This window comes from Aquarana catesbeiana, linkage group LG03, assembly GCF_042186555.1.
Source record: "Aquarana catesbeiana isolate 2022-GZ linkage group LG03, ASM4218655v1, whole genome shotgun sequence".
NCBI classification, from domain to species: Eukaryota; Metazoa; Chordata; class Amphibia; order Anura; family Ranidae; genus Aquarana; species Aquarana catesbeiana.
Window position 1 is genome coordinate 132639700 of NC_133326.1, and position 25794 is coordinate 132665493.

The 25794-nt window shown below is 41.6% G+C and overlaps 1 protein-coding gene across 5 annotated transcripts in view; it reads right to left on the bottom strand.

Moving 5' to 3' along the window:
* The window catches only part of PPP6R2 (protein phosphatase 6 regulatory subunit 2), a 186799-nt gene that overhangs the window by 13569 nt on the left and 147436 nt on the right, over positions 1 to 25794 (bottom strand). For all 5 annotated transcript variants that reach the window (XM_073619278.1, XM_073619280.1, XM_073619279.1 and 2 more), the window contains 3 exons: positions 24216 to 24381; positions 22195 to 22283; positions 12093 to 12297 (listed from right to left, as the gene is read on the bottom strand). In XM_073619278.1, the coding sequence (XP_073475379.1) occupies positions 12093 to 12297; positions 22195 to 22283; positions 24216 to 24381 (460 nt within the window). The remainder of the gene's footprint in view (positions 1 to 12092; positions 12298 to 22194; positions 22284 to 24215; positions 24382 to 25794) is intronic.

Sequence of the window (25794 nt, forward strand, 5' to 3'; positions counted from 1 at the left end):
TGCTTGAAGTCATTGCTGCCAAAGGAGGTTCGAGCAGCTATTAAATAAGGTTCACTTACCTTTTCCTCCAGCACTGAGAATATTTAATGGGTTTGCCCCATAAAGACATGAACAATTAGAATTGTTTTTATGTTATCAGCTTAAGCACATTGTGTTTGTCTATTGTTGTGACTAAGGCCCCTTTCACACGATCGGACCGTTCAGGTCCGCCTGTCAGTTTTGACGGCGGACCTGAACGGGCGATCCATGTTAGCCTATGGAGCGTCGGATGTCAGCGGAGACATGTCCACTGACATCCGACCCCGTCCGATCCGCTAAAAGCTGGCGGATCGGATCGGGTGAGATCTGACGAAAACGGACACGCTGTCCGTTTTCGTCCGATCCCTCCATAGGCGTCAGCGGCGCCTGACAAGCCCCTCCCCGCTCAGTGAGCAGAGAGGGACCTGTCATCCGCCGGCTCAGCGGAGATCAACGGACAGATCTCCCGCTGAGCCGGCGGACCGAGGCGGGCTCCGTAGAAACGGAGTCCGCCTCATGTGAAAGGGGCTTTAGGCTGGCCATACACGGTTGCAGGAAAGAAATTTGCACAATTACCCCATCAACACGATAATTAGCAATAGTCGTAAGAGAATGCAGAAGGCTGGTTGTACCCAAGTTGATCAATCAACTTGGTACATTCAGCCTGCCCATTACCGGTTCAAATCTGTTCCTGCTGAACCAGCTGAGATTCGAACCGTGTGCCTTGGGTGAGGATCAGATCACATTTTATGGCAAATTACTGCAGAAAACCAGTTCATTCCAAGGCGTTCACATACTTACGCTTAAATACACATGATTAAAAATTGAACGAAAAATATCGCTTTTGAAACAATCGTACGATAATGTAATAGTACAGGGCTTTCGAGAGCCAATCACAACAGTTCATTCAAAATATGAAAAAAGGGACAAAAAACACAAAAAATTTCTTGCCACTGTATTTGTCTATAAATATTTTTAATATCTTTCAGCCCAAAATTCAAACTTCCTACAAAAATATTCTTTTTATTAACAAAAAAAAAATCACACCCTTCTAAATCTATTGTGTGATTTTTTTTCGTGTATTTATTGGTATTTTTGGTGCAGACATGCTTGACAACCTAAAAGGGAAAACAGGGTACTTGATATGTCTATTTGGAATCGGTCACAACAATATAAAAATAGGAACCATCAGTCTAGGCTAATTTTTTATTTTTATTCAACTTTTGAATATCTATTGATTATTAAGGAGCAAATAATAGTTGTCTCACAAGAAGAGATTATGTGACAATAAAAACACATAGCAATTGTTAAACCGTCCAAAGCAGATTAATTTATCAATTTCATATACAGTTCAATATTGGTGAAAAAACAGCTTGGGTATATTGCTTGCACAAAGGACACTAAACAGACCAGCTGCTTGCATTGTTAAATACATGCCCACCATGCAAAGCAGTGCAAAAGGTAGTGAAATGTGTGGGACATGCAATGCAAGTTATCTACCACCCTAAGGACATCCAGCACACTTCAAACACTTGCCAGGAGGAGGGAGAATCTCAGGGACTGGGATCTATCAAATAGTAGCCACTGCTAGGGCACACCTTGAACCACCACCATTTCTAGCCTGTGTACACCAGGTGGAGTAGTTCCTGCATGTATGTGACTGACAAAAATAGACCTTTAACGAAAATCAAGAGTAAAAAAAAACACGTGTCTTCATCAAATACAATACTGGCACTTACATACATTAAATGAGCCCAACTCCCCACTCCATCCCTCCTTGAAGATCTGGGAACCTTGGATAATACTATACCTTCCAGAAATGCAAACTGAAGCATGTGGAGCCTAGCCTATAGTTTTGGTTCCTATCCTTGCTCCCTGTGCACCTGTTTGAGGGTAAAAGTGTCATCACTGCTTGTACCAGTCCCATCTCTTATCTTCTCTTTTTCATCCCTGGACTCTTGTTCCTTCTCTCTTTCTAGCTCTACCCATCTCTTCTCTAAAATCCCACTGGAGAGGAGTTTCTCTGACTGTTAACATGACATACAGTTGACACTTTAAAAATTGAACTTTAGCTAGAAAATTACATCCTGCTAGATCACTTAAGGCTGGCCCTTTTTGCAGGTATAGCTATGTACAATACTAGAAGTGCGTGCCTATAATGTTTAAAATCAGGTAATACGTTTTTTCACCCTGCTCTGCACATGCTCAGTTGCTTTCCATTTTTGCCATTGAGCTGAAAATCAGAGCCACTAGAGGCCGATGTGCTGACACCCTAAAGATTTACTGCTGCTCATGGGGCTCCGGGCCTCAGCAAAATGGCAGCCTCTGGCAAGGAGAAAAAATAAAAATGCTGGAGGCAATTCACAACACACTCATTTTGGCAGCATAATTATTAAAGCGAAATGTAGGTTTCTTACTAAAGAACATTTTTTAACAAAGTTGTTATGGGTAAAGTTCCATTTTATGGCCATTTTGTTTGTTAACCTTACTTTTTTCAACTTTGTCATGCTTGAACATGAAACCACCATATAATTCAGATTTGGACACCTGAAGCAGATTAGCCTTGGGATGCCTATGGATGTTGCTAAATGTATTAACTACAAATGGCCATCTACTTATTTCGCAACTGAGAGCTTGTTCTGTTTGCCTTTTGTATCTGATATTAAAGGCTATGTTCACTATGGGAGTATGTTACACCCATATTTTAGGGCATAACATGCTCCAGAACCTCCCCCTGCACCCCCTCAAACACCCCTTTCCTGTAACAGAAATGGGGTTCCTCTCCTCTGCACCCTCCGTCACATTAAAAATCAGCGCAGCTGTTCCAAGACTCGTGCCTGTGAACCCGCAATATTAATTCACAGCAATTTGTAAATTTAGAAACTACAAATCCCGTCTGCCACTGCAGCAGACTGCTTGTAGCTCTCAAACTGCGAGGCACAAGCCTGACATTGCACCCACGGTCCACTGATCCACTTCCATTGGGGAACCAAAGGGGGGGGGGGGGGGGGGGGGGAGTGTCCCGCTGCTGCTTATGAGGGAAGAAGGAGGAAGTGCTGGAGCAGAGAGTTTGTTAAGCCTAGTACACACCAATAGTTCTTTTTCGTTCAACCCAGCAAATTTAATGAAGAAAAGCTGACAGCTCCATTTGTAGCTGCTGTACTACCAATCCAATGTTAGCACAGCGATCTCCCCCTTTGAGCTACTGTGTTCTGACAGGCGAACAGACCTCCGCTAGAACACTCTGGTCAGCACTCACAGCTATTAGCTGAGAGCGCTGATCTGGAGTCGGTCAGCCGCTGGTTTTCCAGCATGCACAGCCAACAGAAGCTGGCCGGCTTCTGTCGGACTGGCTGCCATACACACGGACCAAGCACAGAAATATTGTATACATATGTTCATGTGCGCTCTGTCATCTCAAATAGAGAGAGATGATTCATCTACTCTCTATAGTGGGGAGTCCATGCATGAGAGTTCAAATGCAGCAAGAGGTGTATGGATGGTCACAGATGGGATGACTCTGGATGGCTGCCCATTTTTTTTTTTTAATGGATCTGAATACAGCTGCATTATTTTCAGTGGAGCCATTCACACAGGTGCACAAACATGCACTGCATTCAGATCCATAACACAGAATCCAAAAATCTGCATCTAAGAACATACCTTTTACACGCCTAAATTAAGTCTAAGCAAAGGGGAAAAATAAATCATGATTACAAGTTACAGTATCTCACAAAAGTGAGTACACCCCTCTCATTTTTGTAAATATTTTATTATATCTTTTCATGTGACAACACTGAAGAAACGACACTTTGCTACAATGTAAAGTATTGAGTGTACATTTTGTATAACAGTGTAAATTTGCTGTCCCCTCAAAATAACTCGACACACAGCCATTACGGTCTAAACCGCTGACAAAAAAGTGAGCACACCTCCAAGTGAAAATGTCCAAATCGGGCCCAAAGTGTCAATATTTTGTGTGGCCTCCATTATTTCCCAGCACTGCCTTAACCCTCTTGGGCATGGAGTTCAGCGGGCTTCACAGGTTGCCACTGGAGTCCTCTTCCACTCCTCAATGATGCTAACACGGAACTGGTGGATGTTGGAGACCTTGCGTTCCTCCACCTTCCGTTTGAGGATGCCCCACAGATGCTCACTAGGGTTTAGGTCTGAAGACATGCTTGGCCAGTCCATCACCTTTACCCTCAGCTTCTTTAGCAAGGCAGTGGTCATCTTGGAGGTGTGTTTGGGGTCCTTATGTTGGCATACTTCCCAGCGGCCCGGTCTCCGAAGGGAGGGGGTCATGCTCTGCTTCAGTATGTCACAGTACATGTTGGCATTCATGGTTCCCTCAATGAACTGTAGCTCCCCAGTGCCGGCAGCACTCATGCAGCCCCTGACCATGACACTCCCACCACCATGCTTGACTGTAGGCAAGGACACACTTGTCTTTGTACTCCTCACCGGTTTGCCGCCACACACGCTTGACACCAACTGAACCAAATAAGTTTATCTTGGGCTCATCAGACCACAGGACATGGTTCCAGTAATCCATGTCCTTAGTCTGCCTGTCTTCAGCAAACTGTTTGCGGGCTTTCTTGTGCATCATCTTTATAAGAGGCTTCCTTCTGGGAGGACAGCCATGCAGACCAATTTGATGCAGTGTGTGGCGTAGTCTGAGCAATGACAGGCTGACCCCCCCTCACCCCCTTTCAACCTCTGCAGCAATGCTGGCAGCACTCATACGCCTATTTCCCAAAGACAACCTCTGGACATGATGTGGAGCACATGCACTCAACATCTTTGGTCAACCATGGCGAGGCCTGTTCTGAGTGGAATCTGTCCTGTTTAACCGCTGTATGGTCTTGGCCACCGTGCTGCAGCTTCCAAAACATCTGGGGTGCCAAGGTTCGTCATCACTGGTCTAGGCCATGTTTACGTAGAGCAAAAATTCTTTTTTCAGATCCTTAGAAAGTTCTTTGCCACGAGGTGCCATGCTGAACTTCCAGTGACCAGTATGAGAGAGAGAGAGCGATGACACCAAATTTAACACACCTGTTCCCCATTCACACCTGGGACCCTGTAACACTAACAAGTCACATGACCGTGGGCAGGGAAAATGGCTAATTGGGCACAATTTGGACATTTTCACCTAGGGGGTACTCACTTTTCTTGCCAGTGGTTTAGACATTAATGGCTATATGTTGCGTTATTTTGAGGGGACAGCAAATTTACACTGTTATACAAGCTGTACACTCACTAATTTACATTTACATTGTAGCAAAGTGTAATTTCTTCAATGTTGTCACATGAAGATATAATAAAATATTTACAAAAATGTGAGGAGTGTACTCACTTTTGTGAGATACTGTATGTACGCTTATGCATCTTTACACGCATCTATATGCAAGTATTTTATTGATCATTACTGAGGAACTTTTTTCCTAGAAAACACATTTTTAATGACATCAGGGGCGTCACCAGGGTGGGGCCTTAGGGGGCCACGACCCCCCCAATTTAACTGTGTGCCCCCCTAAGTTAAGTACTGTCTGAAGGTCAGTTACTGTAATAACCGAATAGCCGCTGGCCGGCGCCACGGCTGTCCGAGTACAGACAGTATGCCCGCTTGAATGACTCACTAGTAGGACTGTCAGTCTCTGAGCCAGTAACCGGGGCTAGCTAGTAGTCCAGGTGACGTTGCACGACAGCCGCCGCTGTTGTTTATGGGAGTTGTAGTGTTGTCCATGGCGCGGCGGCGTGCTCAAGCTCCCTGCTCCCGGGGGGTGGAGTCCGTCTAAGGAGAGGAGAGCAGCCTGCCTGAGCCTGCATGCTACAACTCCTCCCATCGCCGCGGTCGGATATTGCCTGCACACCACATCACATGGCTGGTCTGGGCGCGCCTGGTGGCTGCAGTAAAGTGTACTGTGGAGTGGATACCTCAGCCAGGAGCAACATTACTGACCGTGACTGACCCCCACGAGCCACGACTGGAGGAAGCAGCAGTGGAAGAAGAAGGTGGAAGAGAGAGGACACGTCCTGTCCTGCTGACAGTGCTGAGCTCCGAGTCTGCCGAGCAAGGTAAGAGACCTTGACAGACACCCCCCCACAGGATCGATCTCCCCCCATACACCTGACCTCATCTACCTTGCCCATCATGGCCTCCTGTGATTCCTGCTGGGAGTGGGAGCTGCCCATGGCCTCCTGTGATTCTTGTGTGTGTGTGTGTGTGTGTATATATATTATATATACAGGGCCATCTTTAAGGCAGGGCAAAAGGGGCAGCTGCCCTGGGCCCTATCATTGTTGTGGGGCCCAAAGCAGCTACCTCATACTTGCCAACTATCCCGGTTTAAATTCCCTTGTCCCTTGAAGTTTTAGTCCCGTGCTGTGTCCCGATATCTGTGTGAATTGCTACTACTAATGCTGCCCAGCTCTGCCCTATTGTTGTGTACAAATGACTCACCTGCAGACCCTGTGTTTACATGTAAATGACTGGCATTGATATGTAAATAGCGACTGCATTCATACGTAAATATCTGCGGACAGGTGGCATTCATATGTAAATAGAGGCGGCATTCATATGTATATCATGCCCCCCTAAGGTCATATGCACCATCACCTATACTGAATGCTGCCCACTGGGGAGATAAAGGAGTATGCTTGAAAGTCCTACCTGCAACTGTGGTCATTCAGCATAACATCAGCCTGTTCTGCAAAGGTAAGCAAATTGGTGGGGGGAGGGTAGTGTGGGGTGTGCAGAGGTAAGCAGAGAAGGAATTATAGTTTGGGGTGCACAGGTGAGCAAGGAGGGGATGTATAGAGGCAAGGAAGGTGGGTGCAAAGATGAGCAGAGGAGGCAGGTAGAGTTAAAGGTGTGGAGAGGGTGGGGGAGGTTTGGGGTGCAGCGTTATCAGGGGTTTTAGGATGCAAAGGTGTACTGACAGGGTGGATAAAGATGTAGGGCAGCCCAATTATTTCAATGGGCTGCTCTATGCGCTAGAAATGTGGAAGAAAGTCCCTAACACTTTTTCAAAATCACACAGTTGCACAGCACATGTCAAAAGATGTGTGTGGGTGTCATTAACAATTCATGTCACTGCTGTGTATCTGCTAAAGGGCAGCACGTTTCTGTGGTCTCAGGAAAGCAATTTTGCATGCGTTCCCGACACACACACAAATGTGAACGCAGGCTAAATGTATCAGTTACATTGGTGGTTAGCGTAAATCTTCTCATTACATTGGGGCTTGGTATAGAATTGTTAGATTGTTTCATTCACACTAGTGGCCAGTGTGAAGGTCCCCCTTACATAAGTCGTCAGTGTAAATCCCTCCTTACATTGGTGGTTACTGTGAATGCTCCCATTACATTAGTGGTCAGTGTAAATCCCCTTTACATTGCTGGTCATTGTAAATCTTCTCATTACATTGGAGCTTGGTGTACAATCCTTTTATTCACACTAGTGGCCAGTGTGAAGGTCCCCCTTCCTACATTGGTGGGTACTGTAAGTGCTTCTATTACATTAGTGATCGGTGTAAACCCCTATTACATTGGTGGCCAGTGTTGAAACTTCCCTTTATATTGGTAGTCGGTAAAAAAAAAAAAAAAAAAAAAAAAAAAAAAAATCAGCATTGCCATTGATCACACCCTCCCCTTCCCCCAGCACTGCCACCGATCCCTGGAGTTTTAGGATCCCTAGGAGTTTTCTGTCTACTGATGGGTCCTCTCACCACCCCAGTCCATGGTGTGCAGGCAGGTGGAGAGCAAATGGAGGGGAGGGGGCCCAATCAATATTAAAGATGGCCGTGTGTGTGTGTGTGTGTGTGTGTGTGTGTGTGTGTGTGTGTGTATATATATATATATATATATATATATAAAATTTGTGTTTTATGGTTGGCCCCCCTACTTTTGTCCCTGCTCCCCCATGTGCCCCCCCCCCCTAAATTTGAAAGCTAGAGACGCCACTGAATGACATCAGCAACAGTTTTACAGCCGTGGAAATTAAGCCTCAGGATGTAAAACTTTCTATAATAAACACTCACTTTAGCTCTGTCTAAAGGTATAGTTCACCTTTACCAAAATGTGTGCTAGTAGGGATGATTGGGGGGATTTGTGTTAGGAAGGAGGATTGGGGAGGGCCAAGGATTTGTGCTGGCAGAGGAATTTGCACTGGGAGGAGAATCTTAGTTTGTGCCCTGTACAGATTACCATAACAGGGATGATGTGATCTCTGGGAGATCAGTCAAGACTTCAGAAAGAACATAATTGGCCTACACCCAAAGCAATGGTTTTATTCAACTTTGGTCAAAGCTGCCAAGTCTGTTTTATCTACAGGCACCTTTTACCTGCATAAGCATTTTTTGGTAAAGATGATCTATGTCTAAATGCAAATGGTCGACACAAACTTAAATATCAAGTAAAAGTCAAGTATCATCCTCAGAAAATCTCTCACAAAAAGTGGCAAAGGGCAACTAATGTTTTTTGCTGTACAGAAAAAAGCATACGTATACAAGCTTCCAGCACCTTTCCAGATATTACTCGGCTAAAACATCCCTTTCATCCCTGCTACATGTTTTTTTCTGACTTTCAGACTAGGAACAAGCAAACCACAATTAAGTCTGAACTCTTGATCTAAATCCGTGTTCCAGGTCAGTGCATTAGAAAGTGTTTAAGCCATTGGATTCACATGCTAGCCAGGCAGGTAACATTTTTAGGAGCAGAGTACAGCAAAGGTGGCCCACATGTCTGTCAGAGCAGGCTTCATCCAAATGTTCAACCATACGTTATAGAAATACATTTACTTACCATGAGCAGATCCTAGCCTAAAGATAGCTGGCCATAGATGGATTGAAACTCGGCCAGTTTAACAGGGACCAGACAAACTTCAATCTATGTGTTGCCATTTCTGTATGACAGAAGTCGATCATTAGATCGATTTCTGACAAACGGGAATGGTTGAAAAATTTTGGTCAATCAGTGGCTGCAGCCGCTGATCATAACATTCTGACAGCGGAGAGGAAACTGTTCCTTTATTTTTTTTTATATTCAGCCCACTGACAGAAAAAAAAAAAAAAGAATCATGTATGGCCAGCTTTAGAGTTTGTGTATATTAGATAGCAAGCCAAATGTGGTATGACTATAAACTATTAGCACTTCTATTTCTGAAAGCATTCTTAATTATTTACAGCATTTTTTAACACCTGCTTGAGTACAGCAGAGTACTGTATATATACACAAACACACACTTGCAATGGCTTTCCTATGCATTATTTTGCATTCAAACTGCTTTTCCAATGATTTGTTTGCCTGCATAAAAAAGGAAGCAAGGCAAAAGAAATAAATCCAAGTAAACATTTCTCTATACAATCCATTTCGGAATCAAAAAGCAGCATTCAAGACCTTGTGATCCTCTTAGAATAACCTGGTTTTCTACAGTAATTTCCCAAAAAGTGATCTGATCCTCATCAAAGGCTGGCCAAAGGCTGAAGGTTTTATGCATGAAGGTAAATAACCTTCTCTGTGTAAGCAGCCCCCCCCCCCACCAATACATACCTGAGCCTGATCTTCCTCCAGCGATGTGTACAAGCACCTCAGCTCTACGGGGAACTCTCGCTTGGGGAACCTGAGAGGAGGATTGGGACTGCACAGAGCAGGCAAGTATGACATGTATGTTATTTTATTTTAAAAACAATTGACTTCATTATCACTTTAAGGCCGAAAGCACTCTTTGGTGATTTTTACAAAAAATGCACTACAGTACATTTAACATTGTAATTTGACACGTTCACATCTATGCTGCTGCATTTTTGAAAAGGGTCAGGGATTTTTGCTAAATGCACAAGTGTTTTTTTCAAGAGACTTCAATGGAGATGCTGCAGAAAAGCATGTAGTGTTTTTGATGGGTTTTGCATTTTTTAATCTACCCAACAAATTGGGCAAAAAAAACCCAAAACATAAAAAAAAGCAAAATGAAGAGTGAAAAACACACATGCAAAACACACTGCAGAAACGGATCACAGTTACATAGTTAGGTTAAAAAAAAAAAAAAAAAAAAACAACACATGCCCATCTAGTTCAACCTATATTAAAAAAAAAAAAAAAACAAAAAAAAAAAAAAAAAACACGACCCAAAAGGAAAAAAAAAAATTCCTTTCTGATACCCTGAGAGGCAATCCCTGGAACAACTTCACCTATAAATGTTAGTATCCAGTTATATTTTGTACATTCAATGGCATAGGTGTGAACCAGGCCTTATGGCAAATTACTGCAGAAAACCAGTTAATTCCAAGGAGTTTACTTACATACTTTTTCTTGCCATTGTATGTACACAAATTGTTAATTTATTTTTTTTTTAACCTCACAAGGACATACCAATTGTACAGAAAGCTCTGGCTCGATAGACAAGGTCCTCACAAGATCATCATTGATGTTTGCACTGTGATATGGTTTAACTATAGTGATTTCTCAGTTGCACTACAGTACAACGGTGTTCCAAAATAATTGTATTGAACATTAAAATTAGCAACAGTTTTCTACAGACCAAGAATGATGAGCTGATGTATGAGATGGGTAGTGAGTCAGTCATACAATATTTGGTGGATTAGCCAAACATTCAGATGAGAGTGGATAAAGAAATGAGACTCTCCCTGCTCCTTTAGGTGTTTGGAGCATTTTGATTATTTTCCTGGCATGCTGTACATACCCTGCAGGAGTAAAGATTCTGAGCAGTACCCACAACAGGAGTGAGAAGAGACAGATAATATCACAGAAAAGAGAAGATAATTAAGAAAACAGTGAAATAGTGAGGATTATGGTGTAGATCCCAGTATTTTAAAGAATAGAATAATTGTTAAGGCAGATTTTTAATACATTTTTAAAAATAACAATTTTGTTATACTTACCTGCTCTGTGCAATGGTATTGCACAGAGCAGGCCTGATCTTCGTTTTCTCGGGTCCCTCGCCGATGCTCCTGGCTCCTCCCTCGCAGCTGAGTGCCCTTATAGCAAGCCACATGCTATGAGGGCACTCATATGTGCTTGCTTCCGAGCTGGCTGTGTGTGTTAATAAGACACACACAGCATGGCTAGGCACCACCCCCGCTCTCTCCTTGCTGGTTATGACTGACAGGAGCCAATGGTCTCCACTATTGTGTCTGAGGGAGAGAGTCAAGAGCGCCTGGATCAAGATTGGTCTCAGGTAAGAATTTAGTGTGAGGTTGGGGGAAGAGCTGCATGCAGAAGCTTTTTTTTACCTTGCCCAGAAACATAAGAGATCAACTGCAAAACAAATAAAAAAGACCAAGTGGTACATCGAGTCTGCCTTATTTTTTCCCTGTCCATTACATTTAATGACATGCTAGATAGAATGCATTCGATTTACACTTGTTGCATATGAAATTAATCTACACAATTCTCAATTCAAAAGTGCACCTCTAAAAATGCATTACATTGTTTTTGTATAGTGCAAATACTTTTCCCAAGCAACCTTTAAGTTACTTCACGTTAAAGTGGATGTAAACCCGATTCATAAAATTTGAGCTGGCCACATATATCTGCAGTGTTTTCTTATTTCTCTTCAAAGCACTAAGTCCAGTGGCTTTCTCTTGCTCAGTTCTTCTGTAATGAGCATAACTTCTGACAAGTTCTCTGTCAACTGTGATAAAAGCAGCCTGAAATTTGTGTCAGGGTGGGGTCTATAAATAGATTAGCAGAGAGCAGGCCTATTCACAGCACAGCTCTGCAAGTCTCGAGAGGGGGTGTGTGCCTTTCCTCCAATCAGCTGTCTCACAGTGTATGGCAAGAATCCACACCCACAGGTGAATCAGGAAGAGAAAATTCTAACAGGACATGCACTTTCTAAACAGTGTATAAAGCTGAAGATGGCAGACATACATGTAAAACTTGTGTAGGGAGATTTGTTTCATCTCTGTGTATCATCTGAGGCTGTTCACTTCACTGGGTATACGCAAGGGTTTACATTCACTTTAATGAGCAAAACAGACCTCCTGACCACAGCTCAAACATAATTTCTATCTGATAATGCACACCTGTCCAGACAAAATGAATGATAACTTACCTACTAAATGTAGCCTTCTCATTCTTGGTGTCCATTGTGAGTCTGATAGTTTCATGCCCAGCTCCAGTGCTGATGGTTTCAGTTACTATATTGTTTTTTTCTTCCTCCTCACTGTCCGAGCCACCAGAGGAACTACTATCTGAACCAACAACTGGGGCTTTCCTGGATACACACACATTCCACACACAGGGGGATGCAGCACTAACTGAAATAAGACAAAACAACCATTTTATGAATTACATTTAAACCTTTAAGTAAAATTTGGTTAAAGTGGAACAAAACTCATCAATTTTAGGCCTATTGCACTCTGGACATTTTTGCAGCTGCTCCTAAGGGCATCTGGCATTTTTTTTCCTTGCCTCTAAATGCCCCTGCATATTCGCCTGTGTGCCCAAGCACACATAGGCTTTTAGCAATGTTTAGTGGCAGGGGCTTTAAGAGGCAGGAGAAAAACCAACAGCTAGTGCTCCAGGAGCAGCGGTATTTTGGCACCTTTAGCACTTGAGCGTTAATTCATTTCAATTGCCAGAATAAATTATTGTTCTGGCCAATTAAATTAATGCCAAAGCACTTGATGCCTGTAAACATGTCTTAACGCATTGTATAAAGTGAATATCAATTTGCACAATCTCTTGAAATAAAGTGGTGTAAACATTTTTTTGAATATTGTAATAGCTGCTATCACTAACAAGTGTTCTCACTTCACTTAAAAAGGTGCAAATAATGAATAAACAGAGCTGCGCAATAAAAAAACATCAATAATAAAAGTGTTATCAAGTCCAACCTATGTGTGTGATTATATGTCAGTATTACATTGTATATCCCTGTATGTGGCGGTCGTTCAGGTGCTTATCTAATAGTTTTTTGAAACTATCGATGCTCCCCGCTGAGACCACCGCCTGTCGAAGGGAATTCCACATCCTTGCCGCTCTTACAGTAAAGAACCCTCTACACAGTTTATGGTTTAAACCTCTTTTCTTCTAATTTTAATGAGTGGCCACGTGTCTTGTTAAACTCTCTTCCGCAAAAAAGTTTTATCCCTATTGTAGAGTCACCAGTATGATATTTATAAATTGAAATCATATCCCCTCTCAAGCGTCTCTTTTCCAGAGAGAATAAGTTCAGTGCTCGCAACCTTTCCTCATAACTAATATTCTCCAGACCCTTTATTAGCTTTGTTGCCCTTCTTTGTACTCGCTTCATTTCCAGTACATCCTTCCTGAGGACTGGTGCCCAGAACTGGACAGCATCCTCCAGGTGATGCCGGATCAGTCTTGTAGAGCGGGAGAATTATCGTTTTAAAGTTGATCACTTTTTTTTTTTTTTTTTTTTAACCACTTAAGGACCAGCCTCGTTTTGGAATTTAGTGTTTACATGTTTAAAACAGTTTTTTTTGCTAGAAAATTACTTAGAACCCCCAAACATATATTGTTTTTTTTCTAATACCCTAGAGAATAAAATGGTGGTCATTGCAATACTTTTTTTTCACACCGTATTGACGCAGCTGTCTTACAAGTGCGCTTTTTTTGGGAAAAAAATCACTTTTTTGAATAAAAAAAAATAAGACAACAGTAAAGTTAGCCCAATTTTTTTTTTCATATTGTGAAAGATAATGTTACGCCGAGTAAATTGATACCCAACATGTCACGCTTCAAAATTGCGCCCGCTCGTGGAATGGCGTCAAACTTTTACCCTCAAAAATCTCGTTCAAAAAACGTTTAAAAAAGTCTACAGGTTGCATGTTTTGCCTTAAAGAGGAGGTCTAGGGCTAGAATTATTGCCCTCGCTCTAACGATCGCGGCGATACCTCACATGTGTGGTTTGACCACCTTATTTATATGCAGGCGATACTCCTGTATGCGTTCGTTTCTGTGTGCGAGCTTGTCGGGACGTTTAAAAAAAATTTTTTTTTCTTATTTTACATGATTTTATTTATTTTTACACTGTTTAAAAAAATAAATAAAAAATTGTGTCACTTTTATTCCTATTACAAGGAATGTAAACATCCCTTGTAATAAAAAAAGCATGAAAGGTCCTCTTAAATATGAGATCTGAGGTCAAAAAGACCTCAGATCTCATATTTACATTAAAATGCAATAAAAACAAAAAAAAAAAAAAAAAAAAGTCATTTAAAAAAATGACATTTAAAAAAATGTGCCTTTAAGACGAATGGGCGGAAGTGACGTTTTGACGTTGCTTCCGCCCTGCAGTATCATGGAGACGAGTGGGCGCCATCTTCCCCTCACTCGTCTCCATGCACAGCTAGAGGACAGACACGATCACCTCCGCCGCTGCCGACGGCTCCGGTAAGCGGCAGAGGGCACCGGATTGCAGCGGACCCCCCCCCTCCCGCCACCGATAAAAGTGATCTTGCGGCGAATCACAGAGACCACTTTTATCTTGTAGCCGACCGCTGCACGTAAACGGGGATACCAGGGTTATGGCAGCTAGCTGCTGCCATAACAACGATATCCGCTGCCAAACTTAGGACGTATATGTACATGCGGCGGTCGGCAAGTGGTTAACAAAACTTGTTTATTAACAAATTGCTCATATGATACATACAGTCATTGCAGTATGAAAATAAAAAGATAGTACATATAGAACATATCTGTCTTTGAGCATCCATATTATCTGAGCAATAACAGAATATAGTGCAAATAGTGAAATTTCTCTTTTAACCCCCCCCCCCCCCAATCCCAAACAGAAAGCATTAAGCAGCACTTTCGACCCATTATCATAAAACCACATTAATAGTTTCTTCAGCTAACGGATAAGACATTAGGACAGGGTCTAGTGCATTACCTGTGAACATGATTCAACCTGTGATTCCTACCTCTCTCTCACCTCTCCCTTCTCCACATCAACTGTCAATCTCTACAGAAGGAGCCTGTCTAATACCAGTTGTGGAGGGGCAAGGCTAGGGTCATCCAGCCATGGCTGCCAGATGAGCTCAAATTATTTTGCAGCCTTCCTGTGGCTGTAGGCCAAGTTCTCCCTGAGAAGTAAAGAATTTACGTAAGCAATCCACTGTTTTCTTGTGGGGACCTTAGGGGCCATCCAGAACCTTGCTATAAGTTTCCTGGCCAGATACATCAACCTGGTGATCATATGGTACATTCCTTTCGGATACATTTCCTCATCAATTGCCCCAAGCAAGTACACCAGGGGATTCAGGGGAACAAGAACCTGAGCTAGTCTGGAGATTCATTGAGACACCTCTACAGTAGATGTATAAAGTCCCCCTGGTGTACTTTGCATTTCAGGCACATGAGGGAGTCTCTACCTTCCCAGCTATGGAGTTGTATTGGTGTTCTATATGCTCTGTGTAAGATAAATAACTGACAATTTGTGAGAGGCTGAAACAGATACTGCAGGTATTGACTCCAGGGCCATGTCCCATTAATCCCCATCTATACTTCCAATGTCTTCCGCCCACTTACTTCTGCATTTGAATGAGGCATGATCCTGGACAGAGGACAGCAATTCAGCATATATCCTAGATATAAGTCCCTTCCGGGTCTCAGCCCGGAGGACGTCCATCAGCAGAGGAGTTTATGATACCGCTAAAGAGTGAGCTTGTTGTTGTGTCCATAGAGCATGTCTAAGTTGGAGGTATTTGTAGAAGCCCCTTGGGGCCAATTGGCATTTCTTACATAATTGTGTTGATCCCCTTTTTAATTCATGCCAATATTCTGTTTGCTTTGTTACAAGCAGCTTGGCATTGCGTGCCATTGCTGAGCCTGTCATCTACTAGAACCCCAAGGTCCTTTTCCATCCTAGATTCCCCCAGTGTATAGATTGCATTCATACTTTTGCCACCCAAATACATTACTTTACATTTTTCTACATTAAACCTCATTTGCCATGTAGTTGCCCACCCCATTTATTTGTTCAGCTCTTTTTGCAAGGTTTCCACATCCTGCGGAGAAGTTATTGCCCTGCTTAGCTTAGTATCGTCCGCAAATACAGAGATTGAACTGTTTACCCCATCCTCCAGGTCGTTTATGAACAAAATAAATAGGATTGGTCCCAGCACAGAACCCTGGGGGACCGCACTACCCATCTCTGACATTCCGGGTACTCCCCATTTATCAACACCCTCTGAACTTGCCCTTGTAGCCAGTTTTCAATCCCTGTACTCACCCTATGGTCCATGCCAACAGACCTTATTTTGTACAGTAAATGTTTATGGGGAACTGTGTCAAAATGCTTTTGCAAAATCCAGATACACGAAGTCTACGGCCTTCCTTTATCCAGATGGCAACTCACCTCCGCGTAGAAGGTTAATAAAATTGGTTTGGGAAGAACGATTCTTCCTGAATCCATGCTGATTACTGCGGATACCATTCTCATTACTAAAATCTTGTATATAGTCCCTTATCATCCCCTCCAAGAGTTTACATACTACTGATGTTAGGCTAACTGGTCTGTAATTCCCAGGGATGTATTTTGGGCCCTTTTTAAATATTGGCGCTACATTGGCTTTTCTCCAATCACCTGGTACCATTCCAGTCAGTAGACTGTCCGTAAAAATTAGGAACAATGGTCTGGCAATTACTTGACTGAGTTCCCCAAGTACCCTCGGATGCAAGCCATCTGGTCCCGATGATTTATTAATGTTAAGTTTCCCAAGTCTAATTTTAATTCTTTCCTCTGTTAACCATGGAGGTGCTTCCTGTGATGTGTCATAAAGATAAAAAACACTGCAGTTTTGGTTACTAAAGCTCCCCGATTCCCTCGTGAAGACTGAGGAGTAGCATAAATTCAATAGCTTGGCCATCTCCCCATCCTTTGTAACCAGATGTCCTTCCTCATTCTTTATTGGGCCAATATGGTCTGTCCTCCCTTTTTTACATACTTAAAGAATTTCTTGGGATTTTTCTTTGCTCTCCTCTGCTATGCGTCTTTTGTGTGCTATCTTAGCCGCCCTAATTTGCACCCTTACATTTCTTGTAGCATTTGTTATAGTCTGAATGTTGACGATGAACCCTAAACCTTGTATTTTTTGAAGGCCTTCTCCATTGATTTTATATGCATTTTTACATTGGAGTCAAGCCATCCAGGACTTTTGCTCGCTCTTAAATTTATTACCCAATGGGATGCATTAGCTAACGCCCTTATTTTTTTTGTTTTATTCAAAACTTTATCAACAACCATTATTCAAAACTTTATCAACAACCATTTACAATCTGTCAAAAATACAGTATACAGATCCTCAATTCTGAGCATGTAGGTTACAGTTCACCTAGACACAACTGTTAGATCGAACTTTTAGCACTTGGTTGAACATCCTTTGAGTCATTATAAAACACTTTTCTTTTTTTTGCTAACAGATTTAGACCAATTAACTAACACAACAGAACAAACACATAACTGTTTTCTCTTCCTTTCTCCCTCTGCGTCACCGCTCTATCTACTTATATTATTTTAGAGCCGTAATAACCTATCCATTACCAATTGTGAGGAGGACAAGATTAGGATAATCTAGCCATGCCAGATAAGCTAATGCCCTTATTTAATATGCTCTTAAAGCATGATGGCCCACCTCCCACTCTAGCTTTTTACAGATTGGTGAACCTCTGTCCACCTTCACTTCTGTGACACTCTGACTCTCGATGTTTTTTTTTTTTTTTTTTTTTATAACTAACCAGGTTACTGACCTGTTGCCAATTAACCTAATTAGTCACAAAATGTTCTTCCAGCTCTTCCTGGTTAGTATCGCTTGCTTTGCCAACTTTGTTGCCCTGTGCAAACTTTTTTGGGATGTTTTGCTGCCATCAACTTCACAATTACCATATTTGTTTCTTAAAATTGTACATTTTCTTAGTTTAACCATTTATGGACCGCCCGCCACGGGTTTACATCGGCTGTTTGAAGGAGGATATCATTGTTATGGCAGCAGCTAGTTGCCATAGCCCCGGTATCCTCCTTTTCAGCGGGCGGTCCGCAAGATCACTTTTATCGGTGGTGGGAGAGGGCCCCCCCTCCCATCGCGATCCGGTGACCTCCGCCGCTCTTACCGGAGCTGTCGGCAGCGGCGATTGCGCTTTGTCACTTGCTATACATGGAGACGAGTGAGAGGAAGATGGTCCCCACCCGTCTCCATGACACTGCAGGGCGGAAGCGACGTCAAAATGTCGCTTCCACCCACAGCTCTTAAAGGGCCATTTTTTTTTTATTATTGCATTTTAGTGTAAATATGAGATCTGAGGTCTTTTTGACCTCAGATCTCATATTTAAGAGGTCCTGTCATGCTTTTTTTCTATTACAAGGGATGTTTAAATTCCTTGTAATAGGAATAAAAGTGACTTTTTTTTTTTTAAACTATAAAAATAAAAAATTAAAGGTAAAATAAATAAGTAAAAAAAAAAAAAAAAATTTAAACGCGCCCTGTCCCGACGAGCTCGCGTGCAGAAGCGAGCGCATACGTGAGTAGCACCCGCATATGAAAACTGTGTTCAAACCACACATGAGGTATCTTCGCGATCGGTAGAGCGGACGCAATAATTCTAGCCCTAGACCTCCTCTAACTCAAAACATGCAACCTGTAGAATTTTTTAAACGTCGCCTATGGAGATTTTTAAGGGTAAAAGATTGTCGCTATTCCACGAGCGGGCGCAATTTTGAAGCGTGACAGGTTGGGTATCAATTTACCTGGCGTAACATTATCTTTCACAATATAAAAAAAAATTGGGCTAACGTTACTGTTGTCTTATTTTTTAATTAAAAAAAAGTGTATTTTTTCCCAAAAAAAAAAGTGCGCTTGTAAGACCGCTGCGCAAATACGGTGTGACAGAAAGTATTGCAACGACTGCCATTATATTCTATAGGGTGTTAGAAAAAAAATGTATGTTTGGGGGTTCTAAGTAATTTTCTAGCAAAAAAAAAACTGTTTTTAACTTGTAAACAACAAATCTCAGAAAGAGGCTTGGTCCTTAAGTGGTTAAACATTTGGTTTGTTTTCTATTGTAATTCAAAGAAAAAAGGGGTTCCCCTAAATGGATTTTTCCAGCACTTGCACAACAATTGTATGAAGTGGAAGAGTACAAACGCATGTAAAGAATAAAACAATATTTTTATTTATTTAAAGATTCTCATGTATTAAAAACATTGTAAACATTATAAACAGCGAAAACATATTGTATGGTGAACACAGTTTAGAAGAATTTTTTTTGGTTGTTTCTACTAGACAATGACACTTGTAAGATGGGACTCTTTTCAAGTCCAACGCATTTCGGGGTACATTATATTTCAGTCTTTCTTCAGGGGCATAATTGAAAAGGGGGATTCATCTAAATTGATTGAAAAAACGTAATAGATAAGTTGCCATATAAGTCTATACGCAAGTATCCATTTGTAGGTTAAATGATCCATCGATCACCTACCTGTTGTGTTATCGTTGCTTTCTTTGGAGTAAATAGTAAAAACCATAAGGTAAAGCAAGAGATGCTTAGGAGTAGAATGGCAGTTGGGTATAATTTACATATGCGAAATGCTGTTCTCTGGATACTCTACCACTGTACAGTAGTTCCTCGCATGGGGGTATATAACATTTCACCTACCCTGCCCCTCCCGGATGCGTGCCGGCCAAAGCGGTGTACTGGAGCAAAAAAGGACAATCCTATAGATGGAATAAAAATCATTTGTGTGAATGAAACTCCTATTGGATATTGATATTATTAATGAGGATAATTAATGAATAAAATGATGAAAAACCTTTAATATGTATTACTAGTTATGTTAGTGATTCCAAAACAGAATCCATTATGGAGTCCGCTTATTATGGATTTTGGACAGTTCTGGTATGTCATTATAAATAAGAATGCATATTTAAAGTTCATAGGAGTTGTGTATATCTGATAGTGCAACCTCCTATAGTGTTAATTAGTATAAATTATTTTAACATGATGGCACTGACAGTGTAATGCTGTCATGTGTTAGACTTGAAAAACAAAAAACAAAAATTATATAATATTATATAATAGTAAGGAGTGTGAGTAGCAAGTCCTGAGCATCCTGTAATGGTGACTCTGATATTGTACTGGTAATATATAGCTATATCACACCTGCAAACATAGGCATTATTTAGATTTCAAGGGCAACAGAGACATGACAGGAAACAAAGAAATATTTGCACAAGTAATAATGAATTTAAGGGATAGTTAAGTCTGAGGTTTCAATAACTAGGGAGATAAATCAGTACCTTAGGTCAGGAAATATTTGTGATTAGCCAGCCACGCATCCCAGCATTCGGCAGGTACGACGCCTGAGCTGGGAATGAGTGGAGCTGGTCTATATGTAGGATGAGTTCCAATCAGCTGGCGCAATTATCGCGCTCAGCTGAGTAGTGGCACTCATCAGCTGGAGAGCCTCAATGTTGCTCCCTGAGACGGGGATGCGCGGCGCCGCCCCTACCGCGCATGCACGAGCGCAGTTACGTTGGGGCGGCGTCACGCACACCCGTCCCACCGGCACGGAATGCCTCACCGGCGGACTACGCATGTCCGCCGGAGTGGCAATATGGAGGTGATGGGCGTGGATGTTACATCGCCCTGGTAACCTCCTATGACGCCGCCCAGATGAGAACTCTGGGCGGCTTTCCGTGCCGGGCAACCGCTGAAGTCAGACGCACCCGGGAAGGGCCAAGGAAAAGCGAACGTGTCATGTCTCTGCTGCCCTTGAAATCTAAATAATGCCTATGTTTGCAGGTGTGATATAGCTATATATTACCAGTACAATATCAGAGTCACCCTTACAGGATGCTCAGGACTTTCTACTCACACTCCTTACTATTTTATAATATTATATACATTTTGTTTTTTGTTTTTCAAGTCTAACACATGACAGCATTACACTGTCAGTGCCATCATGTTAAAATAATTTATACTAATTAACACTATTGGAGGTTGCACTATCAGATATACACAACTCCTATGAACTTTACATATGCATTCTTATTTATAATGACATACCAGAACTGTCCAAAATCCATAATAAGCGGACTCCATAATGGATTCTGTTTTGGAATCACCAACATAACTAGTAATACATAGTAATTTCAGGTTTTTCATCATTTTATTCATTAATTATCCTCATTAATAATATCAATATCCAATAGGAGTTTCATTCACACAAATGATTTTTATTCCATCTATAGGATTGTCCTTCTTTGCTCCAGTACACTGCTTTGGCCGGCACGCATCCGGGAGGGGCAGGGTAGGTGAAATGTTATATACCCCCATGCGGGGAACTACTGTACAGTGGTAGAGTATCCAGAGAACAGCATTTCGCATATGTAAATTATACCCAACTGCCATTCTACTCCTAAGCATCTCTTGCTTTTCCTTATGGTTTTTACTATTTGCTCCAAAGAAAGCAACGATAACACAACAGGTAGGTGATCAATGGATCATTTAACCTACAAATGGATACTTGCGTATAGACTTATATGGCAACTTATCTATTACGTTTTTTCAATCAATTTAGATGAATCCCTCTTTTCAATTATGCCCCTGAAGAAGGACTGAAATATAATGTACCCCGAAACGCATTGGGCTTGAAGAGAGTCCCATCTTACAAGTGTCATTGTCTAGTAGAAACAACCAAAAAAAATTCTTCTGAACTGTGTTCACCATACAATATGTTTTCAATGTTTGTAATGTTTACAATGTTTTTAATACATGAGTATCTTTAAATAAATAAAAATATTGTTTTATTCTTTACATGAGTTTGTACTTTTCCACTTCATACAATTGTTGTGCAAGTGCCGGAAAAATCTATTTAGGGGAACCCCTTTTTTCTTTGAATAAGCTTTTTGGATGTGGCACGGCCCCCTCTGGCTAACCTAGGAGAGCTAGTTACTCTCTTTTATGTTTTCTATTGTAAATAAAATATAGGTTTATGAGATTTGCAAACCATTGCATTCGGTTTTTATGTAGATTTTTACACAGCGTGCCAACTTATTTGAAATCAGGGTTGTATTGAGCTAGATGAGCTCTTATGACCTTGCACATGGAACAATGGATTTTTTGAAAAGATGTTTAGGACCTTGGAGTGGTGCAGTTTTTTTTTGGCATTTCAAAGTGTATGCAGTACTTACAGAATTTTTCCTGACTCTGTTTGGTGTGTCCTTCAGAACCACTACTCTCTGTATCCACTGGAGAACTACACCGGGGTCCAGACTCTGAGCTATGGAGAAAGAACAAAAGGCATCAGTAAGTGAAAGCAGCATATGTATCTCTTCAAACAAATCATTAATCAGTTGAAAGAAAAATTTAATCTAGTGATGTTGGGTGGTAAAAGGCCAAGAAAGACGCAATTGCACATACTGTTGACAGGCACCCAACAGGACAGCACACTGACTATGCATTTTATCTGCATATATCATTTAGAGACCTTTCACTAGTTAAGAAAATTGTCATATTGCCAGTTATAGCATCATAGCGGCTGGGAGTGATCAGGTGTGTAAACACCAGAGATGTCTTCCCATAGCAATAGCTGTAAAGGCACATACAGAACATAAGGCTTTAAAATTGTTCATTTAACAGGAATTGCTGACACCAGCCAAGCACCCCAGTGTCTTCGACTAAAAGACTGGACTGAACAAAATGGCACAGAACACATACCCCTGCTCACTAGCTCAAATGTTGCACGGTATGTTCAAGCCAAGCTAGCCACTGAAATATACCGCTTTTATATCACACAAGGTTTTTCATCCAGTGCTCACATGTACAAGTTCTTACACAGTACACTGGAGTGCTACATACTTCTCCTCTTGCTAAAGATGCAAGCAGCGCAATTTACATTTTATTTTTTTATTACAGGTTACACCATTTCAGGTATTTATAAAAAAGTGTTGACAATTTACATAGCACTTCACATATTGTACATTCACATCATGTACATAAAACCACATGACAATACCCAGCATGCCATCTGTCAGGCTCTAGCTCCCAAACTTCCAGTGCATGTTTCCAATTAAAATAGATATAGGACAAGCTATTTTTTTTTTTTAATAATGGAAGCAAAAACACTGTCACTGTAAAAGTACTTAAAGCTATTGTAAAGTCTCATTTTTTTTCTATAAAAATAACAAACATGTTATACTTACCTGCCCTGTGCAGTTGGATTTGCACAGAGCAGCCCAGATCCTCCTCTTCTAGGGTGCCTCTTCTGTGCTCCTGGCCCCTCCTGTACAGTGCTCCCAACAGCAACCAGCTTGCTATGGGGGCACCCGAGCCAAGCTGCAGCTTTGTGTGTCCATTCAGACATGGAGCTGCAGTTTGGCCCCGCCCTCTCTCTCTCCTTATTGGCCAACTGACTGATTGACAGCAGCAGGACCCAATAGCACCGCTACCATGTCTCAGCCGATCAGGAGGGAGCGTCCCGGACGGCCGAGACATTCGTGGTCATTGCTGGACAGAGATGGGGCTCGGGTAAGTATTAGGGGGGCTGATGCACACAGAAGGTTTATCTTAATGCATAGAATGCATTAAGATAAAAAAACTTCTGATTTTACAACCACTTTAAAGTAAAGATTATTTTTTTGTCTTTTAGATCACTTTAAGTGAAATCAAATTTAAAAAAAAACAAAAGTTGGCTAAAATGCCTATAGTATAAATTGTGTGTGTTGTTTTAAGTCTAGCTGCTTCTATACAGCAAAATATTTCTGAATGTTATAGGAATCGCATTTTTTTTGCAGTCAACAGCATAAATTCTGCACAGGCTTTCATTCCTCTTAGTTTCTACTACTGCAGTCACATGAATGAACTGTCCTCAGATTCTTCATTTATATGAGCACTGCTGCACACCTATATACAAATTAAATGTAACAAATTATTGCCAGGATCGAAAGATGTAAGGACGAAGTCTGTATTAAACGAAAATAGTTTGTTCTGCTAATAGAAACATATGAGCAGTCTACATTGGCTGAAAGTAGTATACTAACAAACAGAAAAACGAAAGACCGCTCGGAACACAGATATTTTCTAATAATGTGTACTAGACCTTATCCACTTCAAAAAGGTCTAACAATTACATTGTCACACAGAGATGAGTAGGTTATCAGAGAGAGCAAACAGCAAAATGTATGGTTTAAAACTCAGCTCTTGAACAGCTTACCAACAGAATGGCTGAAAGTCCGTGAATTTGGCCCATCCCTTCTCCTCAGGAGTGGAAGTCTCAGGAGCAGATGCATCCCACACACTCGAGCCAACATCTATAGCCACACATGGGGTGGGAGGCTTAGAGTTCACTGGTTCATCAAACACTGCACTCCAGCCGGTCTCTAGAATACAATGAAAAGTTGCCACATGAACGCAACACCAAACTTCACCAGCAATGAAAAAGAATACAAAATAAATACAACATGGCAACATGTTTTTCTGTTAATTGTAAACGGACAAAAATGTGCACATTCGTTGAACAGTTTGTGTGGAATGAGGAAGTGATGTCAAGAAATATGTTGTACGTAGAAAAAGATGAAGAAGAGAATATTTCTATCTGCCTCAAAAAAATAATACATGGAATTTTAGGGTCCTTTCACACTGGGGCAGTTTGCAAGTGCTATTGCGCTAATAATAGCGCCTGCAAACCGACCCGAAACAGCCGCTGCTTTAATTCCAGTGTGAAAGCCCCGAGGGCTTTCACGCTGGAGCGATGCGCTGGCAGGACGATAAAAAAAGTCCTGCCAGCAGCATCTTTGGAGCAGTGAAGGAGCGGAGTGTATACCGCTCCTGCCCATTGAAATCAATGGGACGGCGCGGCTATACCGCCGGCAAAGCACCTCTGCAGAGGCGCTTTGCGGTGGTTTTAACCCTTTCTCGGCCGCTAGCAGGGGGGTAAAACCACCCCGCTAGCGGCCGCATACCGACGGTAAAGCGCCGCTTACAATAGCGGCGCTTTACCGCCGACAAAGCCCCCGCCCCAGTGTGAAAGGGCCCTTAGTGTAAATTGTAATGTAAAAGTGTGCGTGTTACAGTAGAGATGTTGGTATATACGTAGATAGTAATATTTTTTTTTTCATTGATCGATTTTATAATATATACACACACACACACACACACACACTATCTAGCGCTTTACAACTTGAGGGTAGACAGTACAAATACAATACAATTTGATACAGTAGGAATCAGAGGGCCCTTCTCCTTATAGATAGATCTATATATATATATATATATATATATATATATATATATCCACACACACACACATACATATTATATATACACACACACAGTACTGTGCAAAAGTCTTAGGCAGGTGTGAAAAAATGTAAATTAAGAATGCTTTCAGAAATAGAAGTTTTAATACTTTATTTTTATTAATTAACAAAATAGTAAGTAAAGAACAGAAGAGAAATCAAAATGACAATGTGAAAGAAGTTTGCTTGAAATCTTTGCAAATTTATTAAAACTTAAAAAAAGGAAAAAAAAATAACCACATGTACATAGGTATTCACAGCCTTTGCCACGACACTCAAAATTGAGCTCTGGTGCATCCTGTTTCAACTGATCATCCGTAGAGCCGGTTCACACTAGAAGCGGCACGACTTGCAGGTCGCCTCACCGAGGCGACCTGCACACGACTGCCACGGCGACTTGCAAGACGACTTCTGTATAGAAGTCTATGCAAGTCGCCCCCAAAGTAGTACAGGAACCTTTCTTCTAAGTCAGAGCGATTAGAACGGTTCCATTGT